The sequence below is a fragment of the Pleuronectes platessa genome, chromosome 24, assembly GCF_947347685.1.
Source record: "Pleuronectes platessa chromosome 24, fPlePla1.1, whole genome shotgun sequence".
In the NCBI taxonomy this organism is placed as follows: domain Eukaryota; kingdom Metazoa; phylum Chordata; class Actinopteri; order Pleuronectiformes; family Pleuronectidae; genus Pleuronectes; species Pleuronectes platessa.
In genome coordinates, this window is record NC_070649.1 from 786829 (window position 1) to 813232 (window position 26404).

A 26404-nucleotide genomic window follows, 5' to 3' on the forward strand; every position below is an offset into this window, starting at 1 on the left:
GAGACAGACTCATTCCAAGCTCTTTACATTCAATATATGATTATAAGGTTTGATGTGTCAAAGCAAAGAAAATGATTAAAAGGTTGTGAAGGAATAAAAATACTGATTCTTTCTCTTCTTCCTCCTCTTTCCACTCACCTGACGGAGGCAAACAGGTTTATAGAGTCACTGTGACGGGAGGAGGAGGAGGAGGAGGAAGAGGAGGAGTCTCAAGGCTCCGGACTGACGGTGGCGTGGAGGTGCAGGAGGTCAGAAACGTGATCTTCATCAACCTCCTGACATGGAATCAAACCGGTGGGAAGACGTTCCAGAAGCTGGAGGACAGCTCCTCATCATGACCTCAGCTTCTACCAGCAGCTGATGGAGAGAAGAGGACGTTCAGGTTCCTGGTCCTGGAGAGAAGCTGGTGGAGGTCCAGGAAGTGGGATCAGCTGGTGGAGGAGCAGGAAGTGGGATCAGCTGGTGGAGGAGCAGGAAGTGGGATCAGCTGATTGAGGACCAGGACGTGTGATCAGCTGGTGGAGGAGCAGGAAGTGGGATCAGCTGGTGGAGGAGCAGGAAGTGGGATCAGCTGGTGGAGGATCAGGAAGTGGGATCAGCTGGTGGAGGAACAGGAAGTGGGATCAGCTGATTGAGGACCAGGAAGTGGGATCAGCTGGTGGAGGAGCAGGAAGTGGGATCAGCTGATTGAGGACCAGGAAGTGGGATCAGCTGGTGGAGGAGCAGGAAGTGGGATCAGCTGATTGAGGAGCAGGAAGTGGGATCAGCTGGTGGAGGAGCAGGAAGTGGGATCAGCTGCTGGAGGATCAGGAAGTGGGATCAGCTGGTGGAGGGGCAGGAAGTGGGATCAGCTGGTGGAGGAGCAGGAAGTGGGATCAGCTACTGGAGGAGCAGGAAGTGGGATCAGCTGGTGGTGGAGCAGGAAGTGGGATCAGCTGCTGGAGGAGCAGGAAGTGGGATCAGCTGGTGGAGGAGCAGGAAGTGGGAGCAGCTGGTGGAGGAGCAGGAAGTGGGATCAGCTGCTGGAGGAGCAGGAAGTGGGATCAGCTGGTGGAGGAGCAGGAAGTGGGATCAGCTGATTGAGGAGCAGGAAGTGGGATCAGCTGGTGGAGGAGCAGGAAGTGGGATCAGCTGCTGGAGGAGCAGGAAGTGGGATCAGCTGGTGGAGGAGCAGGAAGTGGGATCAGCTGGTGGAGGAGCAGGAAGTGGGATCAGCTGGTGGAGGAGCAGGAAGTGGGATCAGCTGGTGGAGGAGCAGGAAGTGGGATCAGCTGGTGGAGGAGCAGGAAGTGGGATCAGCTGATTGAGGAGCAGGAAGTGGGATCAGCTGGTGGAGGAGCAGGAAGTGGGATCAGCTGGTGGAGGAGCAGGAAGTGGGATCAGCTGGTGGAGGAGCAGGAAGTGGGATCAGCTGGTGGAGGAGCAGGAAGTGGGATCAGCTGGTGGAGCATCAGTAGGACGAGATGTCCGAGGAGCTGCTGCTGTTGCTCGTGGTCGTCTGAGCTCGTTTGATGTAGAGGTTCAGGAGCTTCATCTGTTGGAGACAAGAAGAAGGTTGAAGGTCACATTTAACAGGGATTCTCTGTGCAGTCAGTTTACCCACAATCCTTAGCGGTCAGGAGATGTGGGCTGGTACCTTGCTGCCGGTCAGCTGAGCCAGGTAGGGCTTCAGCTCCTCTCCGATCACAGAGTAGATGGCCACCAGGCAGAAGACGCTGGCCTTCCTCACGCTGCTCTCCGTGTTGTCGTAGCCCTGCGGACGAGACCACTCGGTGAACCACGGCATCGAACGCCGACTCCACAGGGAGCACGTGTGAACAGAGCCTCACCTGCAGGAGGCCGGGGATGATGTCCGGCAGCAGCTGGTGCAGCGGCTCCTTGGTGATGCGCTCGATGGCTCTGGTCTGCATCTTGATGGCCGCCAGGTTGATGGGGTAGTCCGCCGTCTGCACGATGGGACACAGGACCTTGATGCACTGCTCCGGGTGGATGGAGCCCGCCAGCGTGGACGCCGCCTCCTCCGCCGCCCGCACCACCTTCAACAGACGAGGGGAGAGAGTTAGAGGGAGCAGAGGACCAGGAGGTGCTCAGAGAGACGGGTCCGAACCTCCTTGTGCGAGTCCTTGTGAGCCTCCAGCGTCTTCATGATGGTCAGCTCGGCGTAGTTCTTGAAGCGCGGGGCCTGGTTCCTCAGGATCTCCTTCAGGACCCGGAGCGCCAGGGCTCGGATGGTGTGCTGCGAGAGAGGAGGGAGGTCAGAGCGGCTCAGAGGACGGTTCACAGTCACCGGGAGGAGATCAGGTCTCACGTCTTTGTCCCCGAGCGTCTCCAGCAGCAGCAGCAGCATGGTCTTGAAGTGCTCGTCCCACACCACCAGGCTGTCCTCCCGGGCCACCTTCAGCAGCTCCAGCAGCGTGTGCCGGCGCTCCTCGGGGCCCCGCTCCCCCGCCTGGCCCTGGGACAGCTCCTTCAGCAGCCCCCCCACCAGCTCCAGCTGCTCGGCCGGGCCCGCTGAGGGTCAAAGGTCAACCACACAGTTTAGAAACGAGCTGATCTTCTCTGTCTGAACATCTGGACTCAAACGTGTCGTGTCTTTACCGGGGAAGGTTTTCGGGTTCTGGATCTTGTTCTCCACGGATTCTTGTCGTCGGCCTGTGAGAGGAAACACAAACTATAACACACAACACCACAAAGTGAAGGAGGAAACACAAACATCCAGCAGCTGGAGCCCGACCGTCTCTCAGCTGCTCCACGGCGTCCTCGTACAGCGCCTCCTTCAGGGCGGCTTTGTCCAGCGCGCTGATGCCGTCCGTGTAGTTGTACGGATTGTAGTCCCGGAAGCGCGGGCCGGCGAAGGACCGAGGAGACGGCGTGTTCAGCACCGACGTCTTGTTGTCCAGCGCCGTGCGTCCGCCCTCCAGCGGGTCGCCACCGAGCCGGGGGTCGGAGTCCGAGGACGCCCCGACTCCGGACTGAAGAGCCACAGAGAGAGAAGAGAGAAGCTCATGGGTTCATTGTCCCTCTCGTCTCTGTCCGTCCACTCACCGTACAGATCCCCCCCCCCCGCTCACCGTGCCGTCCCTCTTGCCGTCGCGCCGCAGCGGCTCCATCACGTCCTCTTGGCTGCGGAAGCTGAAGTTCTGAATGGCCTCGGTGACGCCGCGCAGGGAACTGTAGATCTCCTCCGAGTTCAGGTTCTCACTGTCGTACTCCAGCATGCTGGGGGGGGGGGGACACACACACAGTTAGTAGAGGGTTCATCCTCAGAGGAACGAGAATGGTTCTGGATCTGAGGAGGATGTGGACGCTCTGACGTTCTGTAAAGGTTCCTGAGAACCTTCTTCAAACTGATCCAGGATCACCTCATTCTATCATTTCTTTGTGAATCAGGACCAAACTAATTTAAAACTGACTTAAAGAATCAGCTGGAATATGAAACTGGGTCCAGATGTTTCCTTGAGAAGGTTTTTGAGGGTCAAAGGTCGTCAGCGAGACAGGAAGTGGTTCTACACATCCTCCATGTTTGTTTTGTATCCGTGCAGAGTCCAGCTCAGTGTGGTGCACGTGCATGGCCGTGCATGTAGGCCCAGTGACACAGGTGGAGGCAGGTGAGTGACAGCACAGAGACACGTTCTCACCTGCTGACGCTTTAAGTTCAGAGACAAGGAAGCAGGAAGTGAACAACAGGAAGTGAACAACAGGAAGTGAACAACAGGAAGCGACAGTAGGAGCAGATGGAGGAAGCAGCGAAGCAAAGTGAAGACAGACGAGTGTTTGTGAGTCTGAGGTTCCACAGTGCGTCCGTTATACTGTCTCACTGTGGAACCCCAGAGGAGGAGGAGGAGGAGGAGGAGGAGGAGGAGGTAAAAGGGGGCGGGGTTACCTGGGTGAGTAAGCTCGCCGCACGACCTGGAGGGAGGAGTGGGCAGCGGGGGGAGGAAGAGGGGAAGAGGGGAAGGATGGGGGAGGGAACTTGGAGAGACCGTCTGCGCTCCAACCCCAAGACCGACTGCAGCCGGCCGGGGAGGAAGAGGAGGGGGAGGAAGAGGAGGAGGAGGAAGAAGAGGAAGAGGAAAAGGAAGAGGAAGAAGAAGAAGAAGAGGAGGAGAGATAGAAACATGAGGAAAGTGGGAATAAAAGGAGAAGCTCTGTTCTCAGTCGATGTTAGTACGAGCAGCAAACTGTCAAACTAAACTTTACCTGAAACACTTTTGTTTTAATATCTTTGTATACTTTGAATTTATCTTCTACTTAAACCACAGAAGTTGGTTCTGATGTTTGTGTGTTTCCTGTGGGACTGAAGAAGCTGCAGCCAGTTGAAGCTCTGAATCTGAGGTTGTGAGTCTGTGTTTGAGTTGTGTGTGTGTGTGAGTTGTGTGTGTGTGTGTGAGCACCTGGGGGACAGTCCTCCGTGGGAGCAGTTGGTGGGCGAGGTCAGGGGACTGCTGCGGCTGCCGGGCTGACGAGGAGGAGGCCGACCCATCGAGTTACTGGGGGACGCCTGCACACCCACAAAACACACAACTGGATTAACACACACACACACAACATCATAAGATAACTGTGTGTATTAGTGTGTTACCATGAAGATGCCGCTGTGTGCGCTGGCGCTCCTCAGGTGGTTGTGCAGCAGCTTGGTCGTCCCGTCCTGGAAGGTTTTGGGCAGAGCTCCGAGCAGCATCGTGAACTCAGGAGTGTTCAACTCAAACAGAGCGATCAACACAACCTGGGCCGCCTGCACACAAACACACACACACACAGACACACACAAGGTCACATGATTTATCTCCACTGCTTCCTCCTGTTTGGCTGCTGCTGTGAAATACAGAGAATTTGAGCTGGAAAATCTCTGTAACTGAATTATTCAAACAGTATTTGTGTTGGAACGACTCTGTCCCATGGGTGGGGGGGGGGGGCAGTAATACAATAACTGACCCTGTTCCTGAGACACAGGCTGATCACACACATCTCCACCTGAACAAAGGATTAATATCTAATCTCTGAAAGACGTCCTGGATTCTTATTAACGAACCAGAAACTGGTTAATTATTATTACAGTAGATCTGGTGATAAGAAGCACATCTGTGGCCGTGCACATGCAGATCGTCGGTTCGCCTCAAAATAAAAAGTAAGTTAAGCAAAAGCTGGAAACTAAATGTTTCTGCTTCAAGTTTCTTCAGGAAATATAAAACGTTTCTGAAAAAATAGAAAATCATGCAGAAACGTTCTGAAGAAGAAACTGAAGTTGAGTTCTGGATCAGTGGAGTGAGTCGACGCCTTCAGCAGCAGCTCATGCAGCAGCTGACACGTCTCAGTCCTCGACTCCATTCAACCACAGATCACTTCCTTTAGTGTTTAGAGCGGTTAGAGTCGTAAAGCTTCTTTTCATTCTGTTAAACCGACAGAGCGGCTGCTGGGCTCTGCAGAGCGGCGGCGGCTCAGGGGTTAGAGCGGGTTACGAGCCCCGGTCGTGCAGTGGGATTCTACCTGCTTGCACCTCTCCTCCAGGTTACCCTCCCCAGGCAGAGAGGCCACAGTGCTGGGTCGGCCTGAGAAATCCTCCCCTGCCCAGTTGTGAAGGGTCTGGGGGTTCGGTGGTGTTTGGTAGAAATGGCAATTGGAACAAAACGTGGAAACAAAACAAAAGAACTAAACTTAGCAAACAAAGGAACACAGATTGAAGACATTGAAGAGGTGACAGAAGGGGGGGGGGGTGGTTCTGGAGTTGGCTCTGGAGCTGCAGCCGACCCGACCTCCTACCTTGCGGACGTCGGAGCTCTTGGGCTCGGTGGTCCAGGTGATGATGCGTGAGACGGCCAGGCGCGTCTCGCTGGAGTTCACGAAGTCGGACGGGTCCATCTGTCGAGCCAGAGCCTCGATGTAGCGCAGGATGGCCACCTTCACCTTCAGGTTGGGCGTCTGCGTCTGATCCACGATGAAACGCATCAGGATGTTGAACTGCTGCTCGTACGGGAACGAGTCTCTGAGGAGAGGAGACGGACAAAGGTAAGAGACACAGGAAGTATAAGACAGCGTGGAGACACAAAACCCTGAGAGGGAAACCGGAGAGGAGCATAAGAGTTTAAGAGTCTGACCTGGTGATGTCCAGAGCCTTCTGGACTTTGGCCTGGACGGAGCCCAGGAGGTCGGCGCCCATCTTCTTCAGCAGCTGGGTGAGCAGGACGAAGAGCCAGTCCTGCAGGTCGTCCCTGTGCAGCACGATGAAGTCCACCAGCGTCTCCAGGAACATGCTGAAGACCTGGGACGCACAGAGGGACGATGGGAAGGAGACGTGAGACAGGTGGACGAGAGGAGAGAGGGAAGGAAACAAGACAAGGAAAGAACAAAGAGCTCTTTGTTCTTCACAGTGTTTGTTTGGGACAAAGCAGCAGAAGGTGAGTCACACTTACTCTCTGGTGTTAGAGTCCCAGCAGCGACCAGCATGCAACAGAGAAACACACGGTTAGTTCTGAGTGTGAGAACGTACGGAACATAAAGTGTGAGATGATCTGGAGGATTATTCATCTGAGTGGTTTCTCTCCAGCTCCTGGCTGCTGCCTGACAGGAGCACTCAGTGGGTCTCACCTTACTGTGAGGGTCTGCAAACATCCTGGTGAAGATCTCACAGAGTCTCTTCAGCTCCACGCGGCTGCCGGACACAAACACAACCAGTCAATCATCAACAGAAACCTAAAGTGATGTTTCTCAAGGTTCCACGTGTTCCCACCTGAGCATCCTCTGGCTCTTCAGGAGGTTCTGCAGGCCCAGCAGCCCCTCCTTCCTCTCCGACCAGTTGGCGCTGGCACAGTGGTTCAGCACCTCGGCCACGTCCTCTGTCTGGCGCAGGTAGTGCGGCCCCACGCCTCCGTTGCGTGAGCTGTACGAGCGCTCGGAGCAGGCGCTGGAGGCGTCGCTGTTAGCATCATCGTCTGAGTAGACGCCCGGAGACTCGAAGCGCCGCCGCACCGGCCTCCGCTGAGCGAGAGGAGAGAGAGAGAGAGAGTGAGTCACACACACACAGAACTGAGAAGTAACGTGTGAGACATGCAAACTACAACCAGAGGCTTCAACATGCAGCTACACACACATGCAGGTCACAGATCAGGAGATGAGGTCATAACATCTGGAAACACTTTCACGTGCACTAACAGCTGCGTGCACAGCTTCAGGCTGAACTCTGTTTCTGAGTCTAAAGCTCATGCTCTACATGCAGAGAGAGGACGGGTCCAGATTCATGTACCTTACTCCTGGAGTCGCCTAACAGCTGGAATCAAAGAGGAAGTTACATCATCAACATCAGTGAACACATCGTTTCTATTTCTTTGTTCCTTCAAAAACATGTCTGACTTCTCACCAGCGCGTCGGCCACCGCCGCCTCCACCTCGGTGCCGGTGTTCAGGATCCTCATGGCGTCGACCGAGGCCGAGATCCGAGCCTGATGGGCCAGTCGGTCTGAACAGAGGAGAACCACCGTGAGCAGGACGAGAGAAACGAGAGGAGGAAACTCAACGGGGAAGATGTGAAGCTGCAACATGGCAACAGGAAGTTAACAGGACCAGGACCAGTGGGGGGAGAGAGTCCTGGTCCTGTCCTACTGGATCCAGTCTGAACTCATTACTGGGTTTGGTCTTAAATCAACTGTTTGAGATTCAGAGACCAGAAGCTTTGGAGAACAAGTTGCATCATGTTGCTTGAAAAGTAAAACTACAATACAGATGAGAAGTAAACAATCAAAAGTAATCATGAAACAATGAGGATGAAGAACTCGTTCAGATCGAAGCACAAAGCAGGAAATCATGAAAACAAATATTTAACACAAAGAGACATCAGGCAAAAATATGCAAATTAAAGATCACAACAATCTTCACAACTAAAACCAGGAGCTGTCGCAGCAACTTAATATTTATAACTGTGAAGAGCAGGCTGATGAGGTGTCGCCCCCTGCAGGCGAGTGAAAGAAGAAACAACCAACAGAAAAGCCTTGTTTGTCTGGTGATTGTTTCCACTCGAGGTCGATGGTGCTCATGCATGAAGAAGCAGACGAGTCCGTCAGCCAGACCCACGAAGACAGAGAGAATCTGAGCTTCTGATTCCTCTACTTCTGTCTGGAAGACAAAGTGAATCAGAGCTTCTGACTCCTCTGCTTCTGTCTGGAAGACAAAGTGAATCAGAGCTTCTGACTCCTCTGCTTCTGTCTGGAAGACAAAGTGAATCAATGCTTCTGATTCCTCTGCTTCTGTCTGGAAGACAAAGAGGATCAAAGCTTCTGATTCCTCTGCTTCTGTCTGGAAGACAAAGTGAATCAGAGCTTCTGACTCCTCTGCTTCTGTCTGGAAGACAAAGTGAATCAATGCTTCTGATTCCTCTGCTTCTGTCTGGAAGACAAAGAGGATCAAAGCTTCTGATTCCTCTGCTTCTGTCTGGAAGACAAAGTGAATCAATGCTTCTGATTCCTCTGCTTCTGTCTGGAAGACAAAGAGGATCAAAGCTTCTGACTCCTCTGCTTCTGTCTGGAAGACAAAGTGAATCAATGCTTCTGATTCCTCTGCTTCTGTCTGGAAGACAAAGAGAATCAGAGCTTCTGACTCCTCTGCTTCTGTCTGGAAGACAAAGAGGATCAAAGCTTCTGATTCCTCTGCTTCTGTCTGGAAGACAAAGTGAATCAGAGCTTCTGATTCCTCTGCTTCTGTCTGGAAGACAAAGTGAATCAGAGCTTCTGACTCCTCTGCTTCTGTCTGGAAGACAAAGTGAATCAAAGCTTCTGATTCCTCTGCTTCTGTCTGGAAGACAAAGTGAATCAGAGCTTCTGATTCCTCTGCTTCTGTCTGGAAGACAAAGAGGATCAAAGCTTCTGACTCCTCTGCTTCTGTCTGGAAGACAAAGTCAATCAGAGCTTCTGACTCCTCTGCTTCTGTCTGGAAGACAAAGTCAATCAGAGATTCTGACTCCTCTGCTTCTGTCTGGAAGACAAAGTGAATCAAAGCTTCTGATTCCTCTGCTTCTGTCTGGAAGACAAAGAGGATCAAAGCTTCTGACTCCTCTGCTTCTGTCTGGAAGACAAAGAGGATCAAAGCTTCTGACTCCTCTGCTTCTGTCTGGAAGACAAAGAGGATCAAAGCTTCTGGTTCCTCTGCTTCTGTCTGGAAGACGCAGTGAATCAAAGCTTCTGATTCCTCTGCTTCTGTCTGGAAGACAAAGAGGATCAAAGCTTCTGACTCCTCTGCTTCTGTCTGGAAGACAAAGTGAATCAAAGCTTCTGACTCCTCTGCTTCTGTCTGGAAGACAAAGAGGATCAAAGCTTCTGACTCCTCTGCTTCTGTCTGGAAGACAAAGAGGATCAAAGCTTCTGGTTCCTCTGCTTCTGTCTGGAAGACGCAGGGAACCTGCTGCTGAGGACGTCACCTGAGTAACACTCTGCTGAGGACAGAGCGCTGGTGGAGCGGGAGTGACGGCGAGTCGCTGGAGGAGGAAACACCACCGCAGTTATAAAACCATTCAGACCAGAGCTGATGATTCAAACACTGATCTGAGACCATTAGTAGAACAGAGCGTTAAAACAGAGCAGGTGGAGAAACGTGCAGGAAGAACATTGATCCAGGGTTTGGTTTCCTTCATCAGCTGATTCCAGGGGAAGCCAGAGAGTTTGAGACGGTGATGAAGAGGAGAATAAAAAACTGATTTAACGTGTCAGCGTCTCTTCACCAGATTTATGACAAGATGCGATCGATCCAGGATGATTCAATTCATAATAATTCAGATTCCTACGTTATATAAACATCAGCTCTACACATCTGTCTCAGTTTCCAGATGTTGTTGTCTCCTCTGCTGAGAGGAGCAGGAGTCGGGGGGGGGGGGGGGGCGTCAGGACCATACTCACCCAGGGGGGAGAAGCCCCGGGCGGGGCTGGTGTCACGGCTGCTCTCGCGACTGGTTTCGCGGCTGCAGCCCTGACTCATGCTCGGTCGGGGGATTCGACTCCGGGCTGGAGGGTGAGACAGACAGAGGGACGGAGACAGACAGACAGACAGACAGACAGACAGACAGACAGACAGCAGTGCAGGGGACAGTTAGCACGTAGCACATCCAGCTCTGCAGAGACATTAGTCAGGAGGCGGGAGGAGAGGGAGAGACTCCGGCTGGCGGCAGGTTAGTGCGAGGAGCAGGAACCAGGAGTGTTAACGTGTGAAGTCGTCCTCAGGGAGAAACCACCACCAAGGGTTAACTCACCAGGACCAGTAACACCAGTGACCCCTTCTTCTCCAGATGTTATTACACTACACTAAATCTGAAAAGATGATCTGCTCGATTGATTCATCTTTAATTTAAAAGAGTTTTCCTCCGAAAATCTAGTTAATCTGGTTTTAATCTATAACCAGTGAAACTGACAAGCAGCTTCATCAAACTCTTATATATGTTTAAATATGTGAATCAGGTCAAACTGGTTCTTTTACTTAATATGTACACTTCAGTGACATTAATTCTGTTCCAGCTGCTGCTTTGACTGAAGCTTCAGTTCTTTGAGTTCCACTGAGACCATTTGACTTTAGAGCTTGAATCACCGTCTGATTTAAAGTTAATTAATTTAATGTTTTCAGCTGAAACTCTGAATCTACAGCTTCAACTTCTCTACGAGTCTGAGGACATTGAGATCAGTTTGAAATGCTTCCATGTTCTAGTCTCTTCCTCGTCCTCACCCAGGCCTGATCTGGTGGGGCTGGTCTCTCGGCTGCAGCCCTGGCTGCGGTGACCTCTGGGTCGACCCTTCTCGGTCAGACTGGTGGAGGCGCTGCCGGCGGCCGGGCCCATCGCCGGTCTCGGGGTTCTGCCGTAGCCGGAGCTCAGGACTCGACCCGGGGAACCGGAGCGACTGCCGGCTGAGACACAGAGGACGAGACTTCAGATTTAAAGAGCGAGGACAGAATGAAGACATTTAGAAAGACACAAGAGGCAGAAGGGACTCACGTTGGGACTGTGAGACGACCTTCCCCCGGCTCCGCCCCCGGCTGTCTGTCACAGACGGAGCGTTTCCTGAACTCGTCCTGCGGGTTCGAACTCGACCTGAGGAGGGGGGGGGGAGGAAGCTGTGAGTATGAAGCTGCTGCTGCTGGTTCAGAATCAACACTTTCCGTCATGCAGCAACACAAGAGTGAAACTGAGACTGAAGATATGAGACGAGGGACAGACGGAGACGAAAGACAGAAACACCACCGGGACTGACTGAAGGACCTGAAATAAGGACAACAGGAGGAGGACAACTGGAGGAGGACAACTGGAGGAGGACAACTGGAGGAGGACAACTGGAGGAGGACGACAACGTTCTTGATCCAGACGGTTAATTAAGTTTCTCCTGTCGTCTGTTTAACTGACGACTTGTCTCCAACGACTCGTTGTCTCCGTCCTTTAACCTCGGCTGTACAGAGACGGACAGAGACGGTAACACCATGCGTGGACAGTCCATGCACTGATGAGGGGATCGAAACACAGCAGGGGGCCACGGATCATTCCCCACACATCTTACCGTCTGAGTTAACAGACCACGAGTCGTCTGACAGGTGGGCGGGGCCGGGAGAGACACAACAAGGGTCAGGGGTCAGGGGTCAAGAGGTTAGTCTGCAGGTATGTTTGAGGACAGGGTCCTGAACCTGACTTCCTGCCGGAGGTGAACGTGTCACCTGATATTTGGATGAAGACGAGACTCCACTGCACAAACATCCCAGTGATCATATTAACTGTCCCACGTGTCAATAATAAATCAAATCATAATAAATTAGATGACGTGAGCCCGGTCATGAGACAAGTTAGATATTTACCAAAAGGATGTTTTTGTGGAAAATATTGACTAATTGAATATTTTCTTAAATTGGTCCAAAGTTCTGAGATGCACCTTCTGATCCAGAGGATTCAAATGATCCACAGAGCTCAGCTGGAAAAGAACCAACCACTGTGAAGCGTCAGCGTCTTACCCAGGGAGGCGTAGGACCCGGGGGGGAGGGCGGAGGCCGAGCTGAAGGGGGAGGAGGAGGAGGAGGGGGCTGAGGTCATCCGGGTTCGAGCCGTGGCGCTGGCGGCGGCGTTCAGGTCCACGTCGCTGCGGGAGCGCTGCAGGGCACCGGGAGAGGAGGCTGCCGCCGGCGTCCGGGAGGCCTGGTGAGGTTTGGCTGAAAGACACAAAGACAATGAAGTCAGAAAAACACGTGAAAGAGAAAACGTGTTCACATTCATGTTTGATTTAAATTAAGTGTTTACATCTGTTTGAGCTGCTTCCAACGCTGCTCTTCACCGGCAGAGGGCGACTGTGGAGACAGAAATATTATTAAAATACTTTTTAGATGTTTCCAGAGCCTGAACTACAGAGAACATTTGACTAGTTATGACTTTGTGACTTTTTTCCCATCGTCCAGAAGCAAAACTTGAAACAACTCAACAAATCGACCAGCCTGAAAACAGACTGTGAGAGGAGGAGGAGGAGGAGGAGGAGGAGGAGCAGCGTTCTCACTTGAGGCTCTCCTGGGAGGAGGAGGAGGAGCGGTCGGAGGTGGGCTGCGACATGGGGCTGTCTCCGCTCCTCAGGTGAGCCTGCAGAGCTTTCTGATAGGACGACTCCAGGCCCTGGAACAGCTGCTCCGCCTCCCGGCTGAAGTGACCGTGGAACGACCAGTAGCACCTGAGGAAGATGAAAACCAGACTCAGGACCAGTTCACGTGTGTTTCCTGCTTCATGACTTCTTAGAGGAGTGACTCACTTTCTGGCCCCCGCCCGAGCCTCGGCGTCGGCATCGTGGATTCCTTTCTTCAACGTCTCCATCAGAACGGATCCATGTCTGCAGGAGGAACATGACTCGTTACTGACCCCTGTGGGCAGCTTGCAGCGTTACAGGCTCGAGTGCTGCGTTCAGGTGAAATCACATGATTTACATAAATTTCTGACCAGACGCCATTTGTCTTAAGTGTCAATCAACTAGTAATTGATTGATTGAGCCAATTAAAAAGGTTTGATGTCAGTTTTTCCCAATTAGATTCATACAAACTGTCACCAACATTTTTTTTCATTAACCCATATTTCTCATTGGCTGATGATGCAGTTTGTCTTTTTATTTTATTTGTATGGAGACGAGTCTCAAACCGATGCTGAGCGACTGATCGATGAGACCCAGAGCCCCCCCCCCCCCGTACTGGGGGTCAGCTCGGGTTTCTCCCGGGCGGCAGGAAGCAGCCAGGCGGAAACACAATGAGCCGATTGGAGGGTCACAGAGATTCCCCCGGCCGGTGTCACGTTTCCTCAGACGCAGCGTTTAGAACTTTACACTGTTTACAACTGCCTGGGTTCGATTCCAGTGGATACTCACCTCTCCAGGGAGCTGGTGTGCCACTCCTGCAGCAGCAGGTCCAGGAACTCGAAGCAGCGTCTGGAGGCAAAACACAAAATCATATTAAAGCTTTGAGTCATTTATAATAAACCTGAAACTCAAAACAGAATGATACAGAGGAAATAAAGTGAAGCACATGAAGTCTGACCTTCGCACCGCCACAGATTTGGAGAGACAGTTGCTGGTGATGATGGGGATGAGTCGTGGATAATGAGTGTGCTGCAAATCACAAGAAACTGGAGTCAGCATCGAATTCAAATCTTCTTTCTTAACATAAATCAAAAGGTCAAACACTGTTTTTGTGTCAGCTTTTCTTCCTGAGCTGACATGTGATTTAAATCTATGAAATTAGAACGTTGACCTAACGTCCTGATCCTGCTGCTGGTCAACATGTGCAGCTGTAACTTCCAGAACTGAGGCCACGAGGCTTCAGGAAGTTGGAGGTGATCTCCTCCGACAGGATTAAACATCAGTGATCATCGACTTCCTCACAGAGCGAGGGAACGTGTAATGTCTGCCACGTACTCTGAGGATGAGGCGGATGGCGGCGATGCCCGAGGTGGCCATGATCTTGGCACTGTTAGGGAGCAGGTTGAGGAGGATGGGCATCACGGCCTCGGCAGCGTGGTCGAAGCGGCTGCCGAGCACCAGGGACAGGTGCCTGAGGACAGAGGAGACAGAACCAGCAGATCACTTCCTCTGCATCGCTACAGGACCTGGTTTGGGTTCATGCTTTTTAAAGCTCTCTTACCCCAGAGTGATGCAGGCCTCCCTCACCACCTGGGAGCGGAGGTCCTTGGCGGACAGCTTGAACGCCGGCTCCGTGAGACGCAGCTGCTGCAGGAAGCCGTCGAACTCCGGAGCGCCGGCCAGGAGCAGCGACCGCACCTTCTTCAGCTGGAGAAGAAGAAAGTCAACGTTCTCTTCTCCGACACGTCAAACTGGAGCTGAGAGAAGAGGTGAGGATGTCTTACCGCCGCCACTCGGAGCTCCCAGTCCTTCTTGTCGTCGGACAGCACGTCTCGGATCTTCGTCATGGCCTCCTCCACCTCCCTGTTGGAGTAGATCTGGAGCAGGACGGGGAGACGGACAGAGACGAGAGAGAGAAGCAGAGGAAACTGAATAACATAATGAAACATAACTATGATAAAGATGTGGAACAAAGTGAAGAACGTTGTGTTACCTGCACCGTGGGGACGTCTTCAAAGGCCTGGATGATGTAGTCCTCGTCCACGGCTCCGGCTGCAGCGTCCCTCCCTGACATCAGAGACAACAGAGACAAAACCAGAGGACAGATTTAAAACTTCAAAACCTTTGGGACAATGTGTTTTTAATAAGAAGTGACATCAAACTAATAAAGACGCCGCTCAACAATAATGAATCACCTCAGGTCTCAACACGCTGTCAGTAAATAGAAATAAATCTGTTTATATAACAACAAAGCTTCAGAGGTTTCTTCTTCTCTTAATGAATTACATTTAATAAATTAAATCTGCTTTAGAGAACTGGGAGAAATATTTCAAATGGAAGATTAAAGAGAGTTGAACGTGAGTGGGTCACTGGTGGGTGACTGGTGGGTCACTGGTGGGTGACTGGTTCTGACCTGCAGACTTGGCGCTGGCGGCGGAGGGCGGGCGGCGGAATGAGCCCATGCTCACCGTCTTCTTCCCAGACTGCAACGCTCCTTTGGACGAGGACGAGGAGCGGCCGGCGTCCACCGAGTCATCTTCCTCAAAGTTTTTGTCTGCAGGCAGAGACGAGAGGGTTTGATCAACAAGGAGCTTCACAGAGAGGATCAGAGCCTCGGAGCTCATAACTCACATTCCTCCATCACCAACGAGCTCCCGGTGGCGAGGAGCTGAAGGTCAGAGACAAACAGACGAGACAATAGCTTCTGTGTTTCCAACCAGAGTCCAAAGGGACCAGGACACAGAGGAGGACTCGTTTAGCTTCTTCTTCCTCTGCTGTGGAACAAACTAATAGACTGTTGATCAAACCTCAGTGTTAATATACTCTGCTCTGATTATATGAAACGTGTGGCTGCAATAATAATGTGGACAAAACGACCATGAACTGAAATCTAAAAGCTGGATGAATAAATAAATAACAGTGAAAGAGACAAAGGCCGAGCCCTGAATGCCCCCCCCCCCCGCCCCCCAGCACAACAAGTAATCAATCCTCTTTCATTATTCAGAGACACACACACACACACACACACACATCATGTGCCATCAGGTTGCAGTTCTCCCTCAGTGCAGAATCACAGCGCTGTGCAACACCTCAATATCAACACAAGGAGACTGAGGAGAAGACACAACTCACCTGAAGTTCAACACACAAACACAACACACAAACACTGAAACACATTCACTTTCATAATGAGCTGTTTCTGAAACCACCGCTTCTAAAAATAATATATTCTCATGTGGCCTGGATCCTGTTTGTGGATCAATGGCTGATCTCAGGAGACTTGAGTCACATCAGCTGGTTTCAACAGAGGAGAGAGAAACCAGGTCGTCTTCAGGAGGACAAATTATTCATGAGTGTTCCTTCCTCTTGAGTCGAAAATCACAGCTTATAACCAAGAAAAGTTTAACATGGACTGAATCAACCGACAGCTTCAGCTTCCAGGAACCAAACCGACGAACTGGAGAGAGACACAGAGTCGTCCTCCAAGTCCACAGGAGACACGATGTCCTGTTTCACTGAGAGCAGGCCGGGGACCCTCCTGCTGTGTTTACACTCCACACAACCAGGACGCACTTCTCCTGGTTCACAGCCTTCAGCACACCCTCCTCCTCCTCCTCCTCCTCCTCTTCCCTCCATCATAGATCACAAGCTCCACTAAATGTCTCCTCAACAAGCAGAATGAGTCCAGAGGACGAGCAGCAGCAGCTTACAGGAGCAGATCCGCCTGCAGACCAGTTTCCTCAGCATACCAGCAGACAGACAGAGACAGACTGAGAGACAGACAGAGAGACAGACAGAGAGACAGACAGAGACAGACAGGTGCTCCTCCCGTCCTCTGGGCTCCTCGCACCTCTTCCTCCAGCTGACGAGAGAGAGAACAGGGGGGAGGCAGGAGGGGAGTCCAGCCGAGAGCCTCCCTCCTCCCCTGTCAGGGAGCATGTGCTTCGATAGGACCTTCCTCTTCGTCTCCGTCCTCTACCTCACTTCAGCACACACACACACACACACACAATCATACACAAACAGACACACACGCTGCAAGGAGCAGGATGCAGGAAGTGGAGGGGAGGGGATGGAGGAGCTTGGGAGGGGGGGAAGAGGAATGGACCAATGGGAGGAGAGGGGCGGGGTCGGTTAAGGGGGACGAACCCCTCCAATCGCAGTCGAAGCCGGTGGGAGGAGCCAGGGAAGAGGGGCGGAGACAACGTGGTGATGACTCAGGAGAGAGAGAGAGAGAGAGAGAGAGAGAGAGAGAGAGAGAGAGAGAGTCTGACTAGCTGGAGTATTACTACTGATATGTTTTTACTTTCTCATGCGACAAAAGAAGCTAAAGTTGTTAAATATCTGAGCATCACAGTTGACAGAAGGATTTTCAATACTTTGATATTATTTTAGGTCAAAAATTCAAAAGTGAAAATGTGTTGTTTTGCTGTGTTGTTGTCACAAGATACAACAAACTCAATAAACTTTGTTTTGAACTGAAATCAGAAGATTTGATGACATTATTTATAGTTTGAGGAAACTGTTTTACTTTCAACGTGTTTAGTAGAACTAAAGTAAAAAGAGTAAATCCTCACGTCCTCACAGAGAAACTCACTAATTGATAATCGCTCAGTGGAACAAAGTGACTGTGACTGGTCGTGAACCTCCGGTCACTTTCCTCCTGGCAGCGGCTCGGAGCCTGATGGAGGCCGACGGCTGATCGCCCCGAGGCACATTCACCAAATGACCGGGGAGAGGTGAGGCGTCAGTGAACCGGGGAGAAGCCGGGGGGCGTGGGAGCACTGGGACCAGCTCACCACACCAGTCCCTCTCTACCTGCAGCTCTGGTTTCCCACAGCCACTGAAACAAAGCAGCTCTGGACACTGAGGAGGAGCCGGGAATGATGAACGCTGCGTTCGGCCTTTGAGGAGGGAAACGCCCGCCGCCTGTCACCTGCACATCTCCACCAGCTGGGACCACAGTGGGAGGGACGTTCCCACAGAGGCACCAGGCTTTGTTCACAACTTTCCCACAGATCCCAGTCTGCTCACGTCAGGAGAGAGTGTGGAGCTACAGGAGCTGAGGTGACGTGAGGAGGCAGAGATCACCAAGCTTCAGTCCACACGACCCGAGTTCAACAACACATCAATACGTCTCAAATGAAGAATATATATGATTATAATTCTGGACAGATTGTTTAACCAGTTGTTTGTTATTCAGCTTCTTTACTTCTCTTCTCTAACTGAAGATCAGCTGTGGAACTCATCCTGGTTTATATTTATCTGTTGTTGGGTTTCTCACATCGGTCCGTCTCACTTCCTGTTTCCTGTTTGGCCTCCGACCGCTTCCTGTGCAGAGCAGCCTCAGGGCAGAGCGGCTGTGGCCGTTTACAACTACATAACTAGAGACACTGTCAATCTATGGAGCCCCCCCCCCCCCCCCCATGTCCCTGGCGACTATTCAGGGTCATTTCCTGTTTCTGTCCCTCGAGCTGGAAATCATGAAGGAATGTTTTAACACAGATATTGATATGCTATAATTATCAAAATAAAAAGTCCAGTGGAATTACAGACCAGCCTGTGTTCTGTGCAGTGACCAGCAGGGGGCGACTCCTCTGGTCGTTTCTATAGACGTCTATAGAAAGTGACTCTACTTCTCACTTCATAACCAGTAACATTCAGGAGTTTCTGTCTCAGTCTCTAGTTTCAAGTCTTCTTCAAACAGCTGATGATCATTTAGTGAATTATGATCATTTAGAGTCAAACAGACCATAAAGCACCGGGTGTATTGGGGGGGGGATGCTGAGCGACGCCATTGGTCGTTCTACCTGACGTGTTTCAACATCTCTCTCTCTCTCTCCCTCTCCCTCTCTCTCTCTCTCTCTCTCTCTCTCTCTCTCTCTCTCTCTCTCTCTCTCTCTCTCTCTCTCTCTCCCTCTCTCTCTCCCTCTCTCTCCCTCTCCCTCTCTCTCTCCCTCTCTCTCCCTCTCCCTCTCTCCCTCTCCCTCTCTCTCTCTCTCTCTCTCCCTCTCTCTCTCTCTCTCTCTGTCTGTCCCTGCACAGCGTTTCATTATTCAGGAGGATCCATCGCTGCAACCCAAGTCCTGCTGAGAGACGAGAGCCCGTCCTCGTCTCTCAGCCCCGGACGGCGCCCGGCGGGGGTGACACTCACATTCAGTCCAGAGTTTATCAAACCCCAGAATAAAAGAACGTGTATTATTAAACGTGTGGTTTGACAAAAGAATCCAAACTTTCACCTGCACCGTGAACAGATCATTAACATAGATAATTATTATATTATTATATTATTCTGCTTCACTCAGTTGAAGACAAACGAACGTCTCTGAGGACGACCAGGCCGCTCGGGGACAGACCAGTAGAAACCAGTAAGTGGAACACGAGTTCAGTTATTATTTCATCTGAACACTTTTCATCTAGAGCAAGGAAATAACCTCATTAACATCAAGAAGCTGTTTGGTTTCTAGGAGCTGAATTAGTCAATCAATAAATCCAATAGAACTTGATTTCGATTATGATTTAGACGCTGGAGTCATTTCTTAGATATTTTAAGAACGATGACTATTTATAGTTAAATTAATTATTAAATTGATTACAGATTTTTTCTTTTAATAGTTTTCTTTTTCATGAATATTATTGATTTTATCACGGTCTTGTGATTTCTTCTCGTTCTTGGACTTTAAGTAACTGTAATATAAGAGCTCCACATTATCAATAACAGCTACTGAGGTTTATTTAAACATAGTTCAGTAATAATCCTGGTTTAACTGGTCTTTAACTCACAGGTTTAACTGGTCTTTAACTCACAGGTTTAACTGGTCTTTAACTAACTGGTCTTCAAACACAACAACACTGACTGTTCAGCGTCTGTTCACAGGTGTAAATAATGAGATGACCGAGTTCCTTCAACTGTAAAAACCAGAATAAGTAGAATGATTGAAATACTTTACATGTTTGCGTCAGGTGACAGATCTGCAGACGAGAGCAGCAGCTTCACTGAGTCTAGAGTCCTGGTTCTGATCCGATGAGTAACGAGCACAAAGATCCCGACCCAGAGAACAGCAGCAGCTCAGTTCTGAACCAGAACAGGTTCTTGTTTGAGATGAGTTTACCTGCAGAGTTCAACCCCCCCCCCCCTCCTCCGCCTCCACGCTGTGAGTCTGCAGGAGGACGAGTCTCCACCGACACAACGACCCCAGCTGATGAACTGCCTCCTCCCCCCCACTCCCCTCCCCCCCACTGCAACCTGGTCTTGTGACTGCAGGGACAACAGCTGACACCACTCCTACAAAATAAAAGCCCCTGGGCGTCCACAGCAGAGTCTACACTTCCTCTCGTTATCTGAGCTTCTTCTTTATTTGAATCTTGTCTTTCACTCTCTCTCTTCCTCAGGTTTGTCTTCCTCTGTGTCTCGTCTCTGTTTCCAGGTCAGAGTGACGCCTCCTGTCGTCTGCTCAGGTGACGTTCAGCCTCCTCCTCTCTGGGACCCGCCCACCTCCTCTATCTGTTCATTCTGACAACAGGTCACATGACTCGCAAATGGTCTGATAAAATATTAAATGAACCCTTCCTGCGGCTCCTTCACAATAAAGGCTCTGTGGATCATGATACTGTGAACTCATCACTTCATTAAATTCTCTGTGTCTCACTTCTCCTGCAGCGAAGCCACTGAAAGCTCGTCACCTCCAGACGGCACAAAGACACCAGCTCAGGTTTCATTCTGACGGAAAGACGACAAACACACCGTCTGCACAGAGACTGAGGGACGGACAACCACCCAGAGGATTCAGGAACATGAGGGACTGGACCAAACAGGGCACAGAGGCAAACGTTCTGCATGTTCTGCCTCAGGAAACAACTTCAGCCTCAGCAAACACACAAGCTTCACCAGCAAGTGTCACATGATGGTTTGTCCTCAGGACGCTCGCGACGACAACACAACACCACACACAAACAAATACAATACCAGGAGCGCACGGCACTAGCAGGAGGGGGAGGAGCTTGATCTTACGGGAGGGGGAGGGGCTTGATCTTACAGGAGGGGGAGGAGCTTGATCTTACCCGACACAGGAGACAGGACCATGTTCCCCGACCTCTGGACTTCGTCAAACTTGCTGAAGATGACGTTGAGCCTGGACACAGAGAAAAGGACAAACAGAGAATTAAGCATCGCTGCCTTCAGGCCTGCAGACGCTCTCAGGAGAAAAGTGAAAGAGGACAAAGTCACATCCCAAAATACACCAGAGCTGATGAACACATTCACACGACGGAATTAACTCTCGTAAACTATTAAAGTCACAAGAAAACAAATCACGTTAATTTTTTCACTGTATGATAATGATCTTCATCTGCAGCAGAAATAGAGCTGAATGAAGTTAGAGGCAGGTTTCTCCAGAGTGTCTGTGAACGCACCTTGACTGAGGCAGACCTTTCTTTCCCAGGTCCATCCTCACTCGCTCGCCCACGTGGCGGTAGATCTCGATGAGGCAGCTCATGGCTCCGTCACGCACCTGCAGGTCGACCGTGAGAACACATGTCAACACAAACAGTTTTCTACCAGACTGTCAATAAAATCATAATATTCACTTACATTTCTTTATGTTTTAAACCTGTCATTGCATTGTGTACATGTATTTATAAATACATTTGACCAGCTATTGATTTAAAAACTACAAATCTGTTCATCAAGTCTCTACTTTACTCATAAATAAAATAAAGTCAGAGTAGAATAAATTATTATTTTAGTGATGAAATCTCTTATTTTACTTGAAGCCAAGTGCTTAACGTATGTGAGTGTGTTTGGAGTCAGGACAGGAAGTTCCTGGGCCGAGCTTCCTGTCGTCGGGACCGAGGTCCGGTGATGACGGACGTCTGCTGCTCGTCAGAGGACAACAAACTCTAACTCAGAGTAACTCTGACACTTTAACACTCACAGGGAATGAGTTTAGAAAATGAACCAGAACAAAGAGTCTGGTTCATGGTGTGACCCAGCCCTGCTGAGGTGTAATGTTCATATATGACCAGCAGATGGCAGCATGTAGAAATCCTTGCGTTATATTCATATTATAATTTTTTTAGTTTTAGAACTCATCTCTTTTGCTATGGTCGTGTTTTAGTTTGAACAAAGAGAAACTGAGACTTTTGTAAAGGATGTCCCAGACGCCCCCGTTCTCTTCCTGATTGGTTCTGATCGGTCACATGACTCGACCACCAGTCCTGAATACAAAGACCGAGGTGGTTCTAGTCGTGGCTCGTGTCCAGCGGCTCGTACCTGACTGGTTGGATCTCCGAGGAGGTTACAGATGTGAGGAACTATTTTACTCAGCGTCAGACTCTGAGATCCAAACCTGGAAAACACAAAAAGATGAGGATTAGAAAACAGACACGATGAAGAATCAAACACGAGACAGAAACAATCTGTGGATTTCAGAGCTGAATTAACTCTAAAGTTAAAACTATATAATTTAAACTTACACGCTTAATGTTGAGTTGAGACACAGACAGAGTCCTTCTCTGGTCCTGTTGTTCTTGTGTTTGAAGCCGCCCATCATCCGCTCCCACACGTACTGACAACACACGTTACACAAACCCTTGAGTCTCGACTAGTTGAGGATTAAAATGACCAAAACAAACTGTCCTCTGATTGAAGACATCATTTATAAATCTATGATATGAAGTACTCTGTACCTGAGGGTTGGCGGCCTGGTCCATGATCTTCAGCAGCAGCGCTTGGTCCTGGTCTCGAACTTGGTCCTTGGAGTCTCCGAGTCGGTCGATGAGACTCGGCAGAACTGAGCCGACACAGAAACCAGAGTTTATACATAAATAATAACATATAATAATTTTGGTCTTATTTTATTCCATTCTCATATTTATTCATTTGATGTGTTTATTGGATTTATTCTTATTAAGTGTCCAAGTGTGATGTCTTATTTTACATAATCCTTATATGACTGTGTGAGTCTGCAACACTAATTAAAAACAAAATATATAAAGAACAAAATAAATGTTAAAATAGAATGACCAATAATCAAATAACTTGTTTCAATCTAAATGAAAAATCCACTTAAAATAAAATGCTATATTTTTCAATAAAATACATTAATTATTATTTAAAATGACACAATAAATGTATTATAAAACTTACCTGTATATGTTTTATGCATTCACAAACCTTTTCTCTATATATATATATAAATAATATGATTAATAGAAGAGGATTGTATTTGGTCACATGGAAGCAGCTCACCAGTTCCAACCTGAGTCCTGAATCTCTCCTGCAGTCGAGTGACGAGAGCCGACAGAATGTCCATCCCCAACAAAACCACCTGACAGACACACAAACACACACATAAACAAACAAACAAACAACCAACAGGAAGTAAACACACTGGAACACATGAGTCAACATCCCTCGACAGCAAAGACGTTCACAACAGATCCAGCCAATCACAAGCAAGGGATTTGAATCTGCGCTGCAAAGGATTCTGGGTAATCACACAGAACCGGGAGTTTCTCCTTCAGGAACGAGGAACACGCAGAGACACCGCGGTGTTACGTCACGGGGCTGCGACCTGATGACGTGAGGAGTGGTTCTGGGGGTTGAACCAGTGAACCCACTCTGAACCATGAGTGAAGTCCCCGCTCCCAGTACACAACCAGCAGCCAGGTGATGACGCAGTATCCTTCCTTGTCATGGGGTGAGAGAGACGCTCAATGAACGCGTAGTGAGGGCATCTCAGCTGACGTCATGAAACAACACTAACGCACCGACTGAGCTTCGGTTCGGTTCTGGTGCAATTTTTGGAAAAATTCTCTTAATAATTAGAGAAACACAAAAACTGGTTAAAAATAAAAAAGAATCATATCAGATCTGGCGACACCTGGTGGACGCGGACTGATACAGCTGAGTTAAACCAACATCTGAACTTTACACAAAGAAGTTTCACATGTTTTATATTTTTATTTTCCTTATTAAGTCTTTTCAGCACTTTAATCACCTGCACTGGTTTTATAACTTGAATCTGTTTAGTTTTAATAAAATAGATCAAGTGGAACTGAACGTTTTTAGACGACTTCATGTTTCAATCAATCAGATTAAATTTGTACATCCCATAATCATCATAACGAGTCTCAGTTGAAGTTCAGCAACAGAAACTGAACCACACGATAATTATTATTTATATTATATACACTTCGGTTGTTTTGTTTTATTTCATTTTTGCTGATATAAAGTGGGTGTGGTTTTTGAGTAGGCCGATTATGTGTAATGTTATTGCATTAATAAAAAGAAAACATTCAATAAATATAGCCTGCAGCTTTATTCATCAAACTATATTTATTACACATGTTTTATTGGTTTTATTATTGTTGTTTTGATGCTGATTCTAATTGTTTCCCTTCTGTATTATTTTATTCTCTGATCATATTTGTATGAATAGATTAAAGCCTGTTCCAGCTATTTAAAGCTCTTTTTAAAAGAGCTGTATGAATAAAGTTTATTATTATTATCATAACTGTTTATCTGGTTGTTCATATTCAGTTGTGTTTGATGGAAGCAGCTGTTGGATGGAGGCGTCATGAGAGAAGGTCTCGACAGTTTGAGTGTTTCACAGTAAATGTCGACCTTCAGTCTTCATCGTTAAACTGTCTGAACAGGCTTTTAATTCACATGACAGGCAGGATACACTAACAACATGTTACTAACGCACACACACACACACACAGACACACACACTCATTTGCAGGCAGGAGAAGGCAGCTGACTAGAAGTCGCTCCTCCCCGGTGTGTCGGTCACACAGTGGAGGAAACTGGGCTAATGGTGCTGGTAAATTAAGCTCCACGCTCGGAGCCCCGTCCCCATTACAGCCTGGGGAGGCTGCGTTTCCAGGGCAGTGTGTGTGTGTGTCTGTGTGTGTGTCTGTGTGTGTGTGTGGTTTAGATCAGAGACACAAAAACCTGTCGGATCAAACTCCAGTGACAAATCTGGCATTTCACTGATTTAGATAGAGATATTCACCGTGTGGATGTTTTTATCTGGATTTCAATAGATGAAACTATCTGTAACTAATACTTATATATGTATATATATATATAAATATGTGTGTGGGTGTTTAACACTGCAGCCTCACAGAAAGAAGGTTTCCAGTTCAAATCCTGGTTTGTCCAGATTCACTCTGTGAGGAGTTTATTTCTGCCCGTGGATCACTTCAGCCTCAGAGGAGCAGAGTGAATAATGGATGATCTGAACTCCTGCAGGTTCTCACCATCACAAACACATCTGTATCACGTCCCATTACTTTTATTTTGTTGTATCTGTAATATAATATCATAACGCTGCAGCCAGCGGGTCTGGATCAGGAGGAGAGACCTCCACTGGGCTGGGACATGCTCCTGTCTGAGCTCGGGACTGAACCACACAACGATGCAAAGGGACTCGAACATCTGCTGCTGGATGGAAACTCATCACAGTGAGACCTTCAGCATCCTGAAGTGAACTGAGCTTCTCCTGGTTTCTGTCTTCCAGGAGAGATTCGAACTCACTGCAGGTTGTTCTCATTGTGTTTACACACCACCATGCAGCTGAGAGGGGAGTGCCTTGCTCAAGGGCTGCCTGTTGGCTCCACCTGTCCTCACCTTGAAGTTGCTGGAGTTGACCCAGGAGCTGGCCACCGAGTCCACCATCCTGTCCAGGGAGCTCTGGTCCTGCTCCAGCTCGGGACACCGCTCCGGGTCCAGGATGATCTCCAGGAGGTCCGGCCCCACCTGGAGCCTCCTACCCAGGTCCTTGTGCATCGCCTGCTCCAGCAGAGAGTCCATGCTGACGAGGGGCACCTCCTGGTCCTCCTCCATGTCCGCGGCTCCCTCCCCGCCCTCTCCCGGAGCTCCTGCAGCTGTCAGGCCGAGCTCTCCGCGGTTATGCCTCCTCAGAGGCGGCGGGCGGCGGCGGGCTGGGCTCCATGAAGCTGCGGTGGAAGCTGCTCCTGCAGAACAAGTTTAATAGAACACATGAGCAGGAGCCATCTTGCTAACCTGTAGCTTAGCATCAGCAGCTGGAAGTGAAGGGAGCACTTCATGGAGCTGTTAGCTTCCCATGCTAGCTCGCTGCTAGCTGACTTTACCTTAAACCCGGTGGGGCTGTTAGCAGCGGAGCTAAGTCAGCGGTGGGTCCGGCGGCTGTGGCCCCGCTTCAGCTGCCTCGGGGCGGGTCAATGAACCGGGTTTAATCCGGTGGCCGGTCCACGTTCACCCGCCGGATGGACTCGGTCGCTCCCGCAGAAAAAGTCCCGAGTGTCGGCTCCGCTTCAAGCTCAGCCCCGCGGGTCAGTGCCGGAGCTCCGGGTCAGACAGAGGGAAGCTCCGCTGCTGGTTCACAGACATTAACGGTCAACAGACACAAGCACAGACCGTCAACACACAGACAGTCAGTGTTTGTCACATGTCAGCTGCCGTACATCCTGCGGTGAGGGGAGCGGCAGAACCACGACACCTGCCGGCAGCAGGCGGGAACTGCACCTACCCTGCAGAAGCAGGATTCGATCATAGACTGTAAATAAGAGTTCATGATTCTTTATAGATGATTAATAATAAACAACCATCATTATTACTATCAGTAAAAACTTTAAAGGTTGGGTTTATTCTTTGTATACAGTCTATGGATCAGACATGGATCGATGAACTGGTTTTTGATTATAAATATTTGGGGAAATTTAAATAGCAATAATTATGATGGTCATGTTGTTTTCTAAGTAAGAAGTATCTGTCTTTTTCTAAATTTTCTGATTAGGATTAATTTGATTAAAGATATTAATTGTTGCAGCCTTACCATTTCCATAAAATTAAAAAAG

General features: G+C 49.5%; 1 protein-coding gene and 1 non-coding gene across 9 annotated transcripts; one reads left to right on the forward strand and one right to left on the reverse strand.

The window, feature by feature from the left end:
• Positions 1–933: 933 nt before the first annotated feature.
• Positions 934–25421, reverse strand: LOC128430953 (CLIP-associating protein 1-B). Of its 8 annotated transcripts, XM_053417099.1 has the most exons (38): positions 25194–25421; positions 22806–22884; positions 22244–22347; positions 22031–22122; positions 21828–21903; positions 20969–21066; positions 20618–20688; positions 14970–15110; positions 14550–14623; positions 14341–14433; positions 14118–14263; positions 13892–14027; positions 13515–13585; positions 13346–13405; positions 12743–12820; positions 12497–12664; positions 12259–12293; positions 11964–12158; positions 10959–11058; positions 10695–10894; positions 9878–9982; positions 9403–9459; positions 7355–7452; positions 6728–6975; positions 6586–6649; positions 6411–6413; positions 6096–6259; positions 5761–5983; positions 4583–4735; positions 4395–4501; positions 3884–4009; positions 3051–3219; positions 2735–2972; positions 2309–2511; positions 2108–2236; positions 1830–2036; positions 1637–1753; positions 934–1534 (listed from the first exon to the last, which is right to left on the reverse strand). In XM_053417099.1, exons 1-38 carry the CDS (start codon positions 25407–25409, stop codon positions 1451–1453), a joined length of 4728 nt encoding a protein of 1575 aa, XP_053273074.1. In that variant the 5' UTR covers positions 25410–25421; the 3' UTR covers positions 934–1450. The 8 variants fall into 8 exon arrangements, with proteins under 8 accessions (XP_053273074.1, XP_053273075.1, XP_053273080.1 ...); XM_053417100.1 differs by lacking the exon at positions 9403–9459; XM_053417105.1 differs by lacking the exons at positions 3884–4009; positions 9403–9459; positions 9878–9982 and adding an exon at positions 7241–7264.
• LOC128436182 (U4atac minor spliceosomal RNA) lies at positions 23240–23367 on the forward strand. The gene has a single exon (XR_008337947.1). It is a non-coding gene; the product is annotated as a U4atac minor spliceosomal RNA (small nuclear RNA).
• Positions 25422–26404: the final 983 nt, after the last annotated feature.

What these genes read in the sequence shown, in the direction of transcription:
- LOC128430953 (XM_053417099.1), bottom strand. Translation starts at nt 25,409, where the DNA reads ATGGAGGAGGACCAGGAGGTGCCCCTCGTCAGCATGGACTCTCTGCTG. An exon ending in AAAGGTCTGCCTCAGTCAAG is followed by an intron (nt 20,689 to 20,968) that starts GTGCGTTCACAG and finishes CTCTGTGTCCAG; the next exon opens with GCTCAACGTCATCTTCAGCA. An exon ending in AAGAGCCAGAGGATGCTCAG is followed by an intron (nt 6,650 to 6,727) that starts GTGGGAACACGT and finishes TGTGTCCGGCAG; the next exon opens with CCGCGTGGAGCTGAAGAGAC.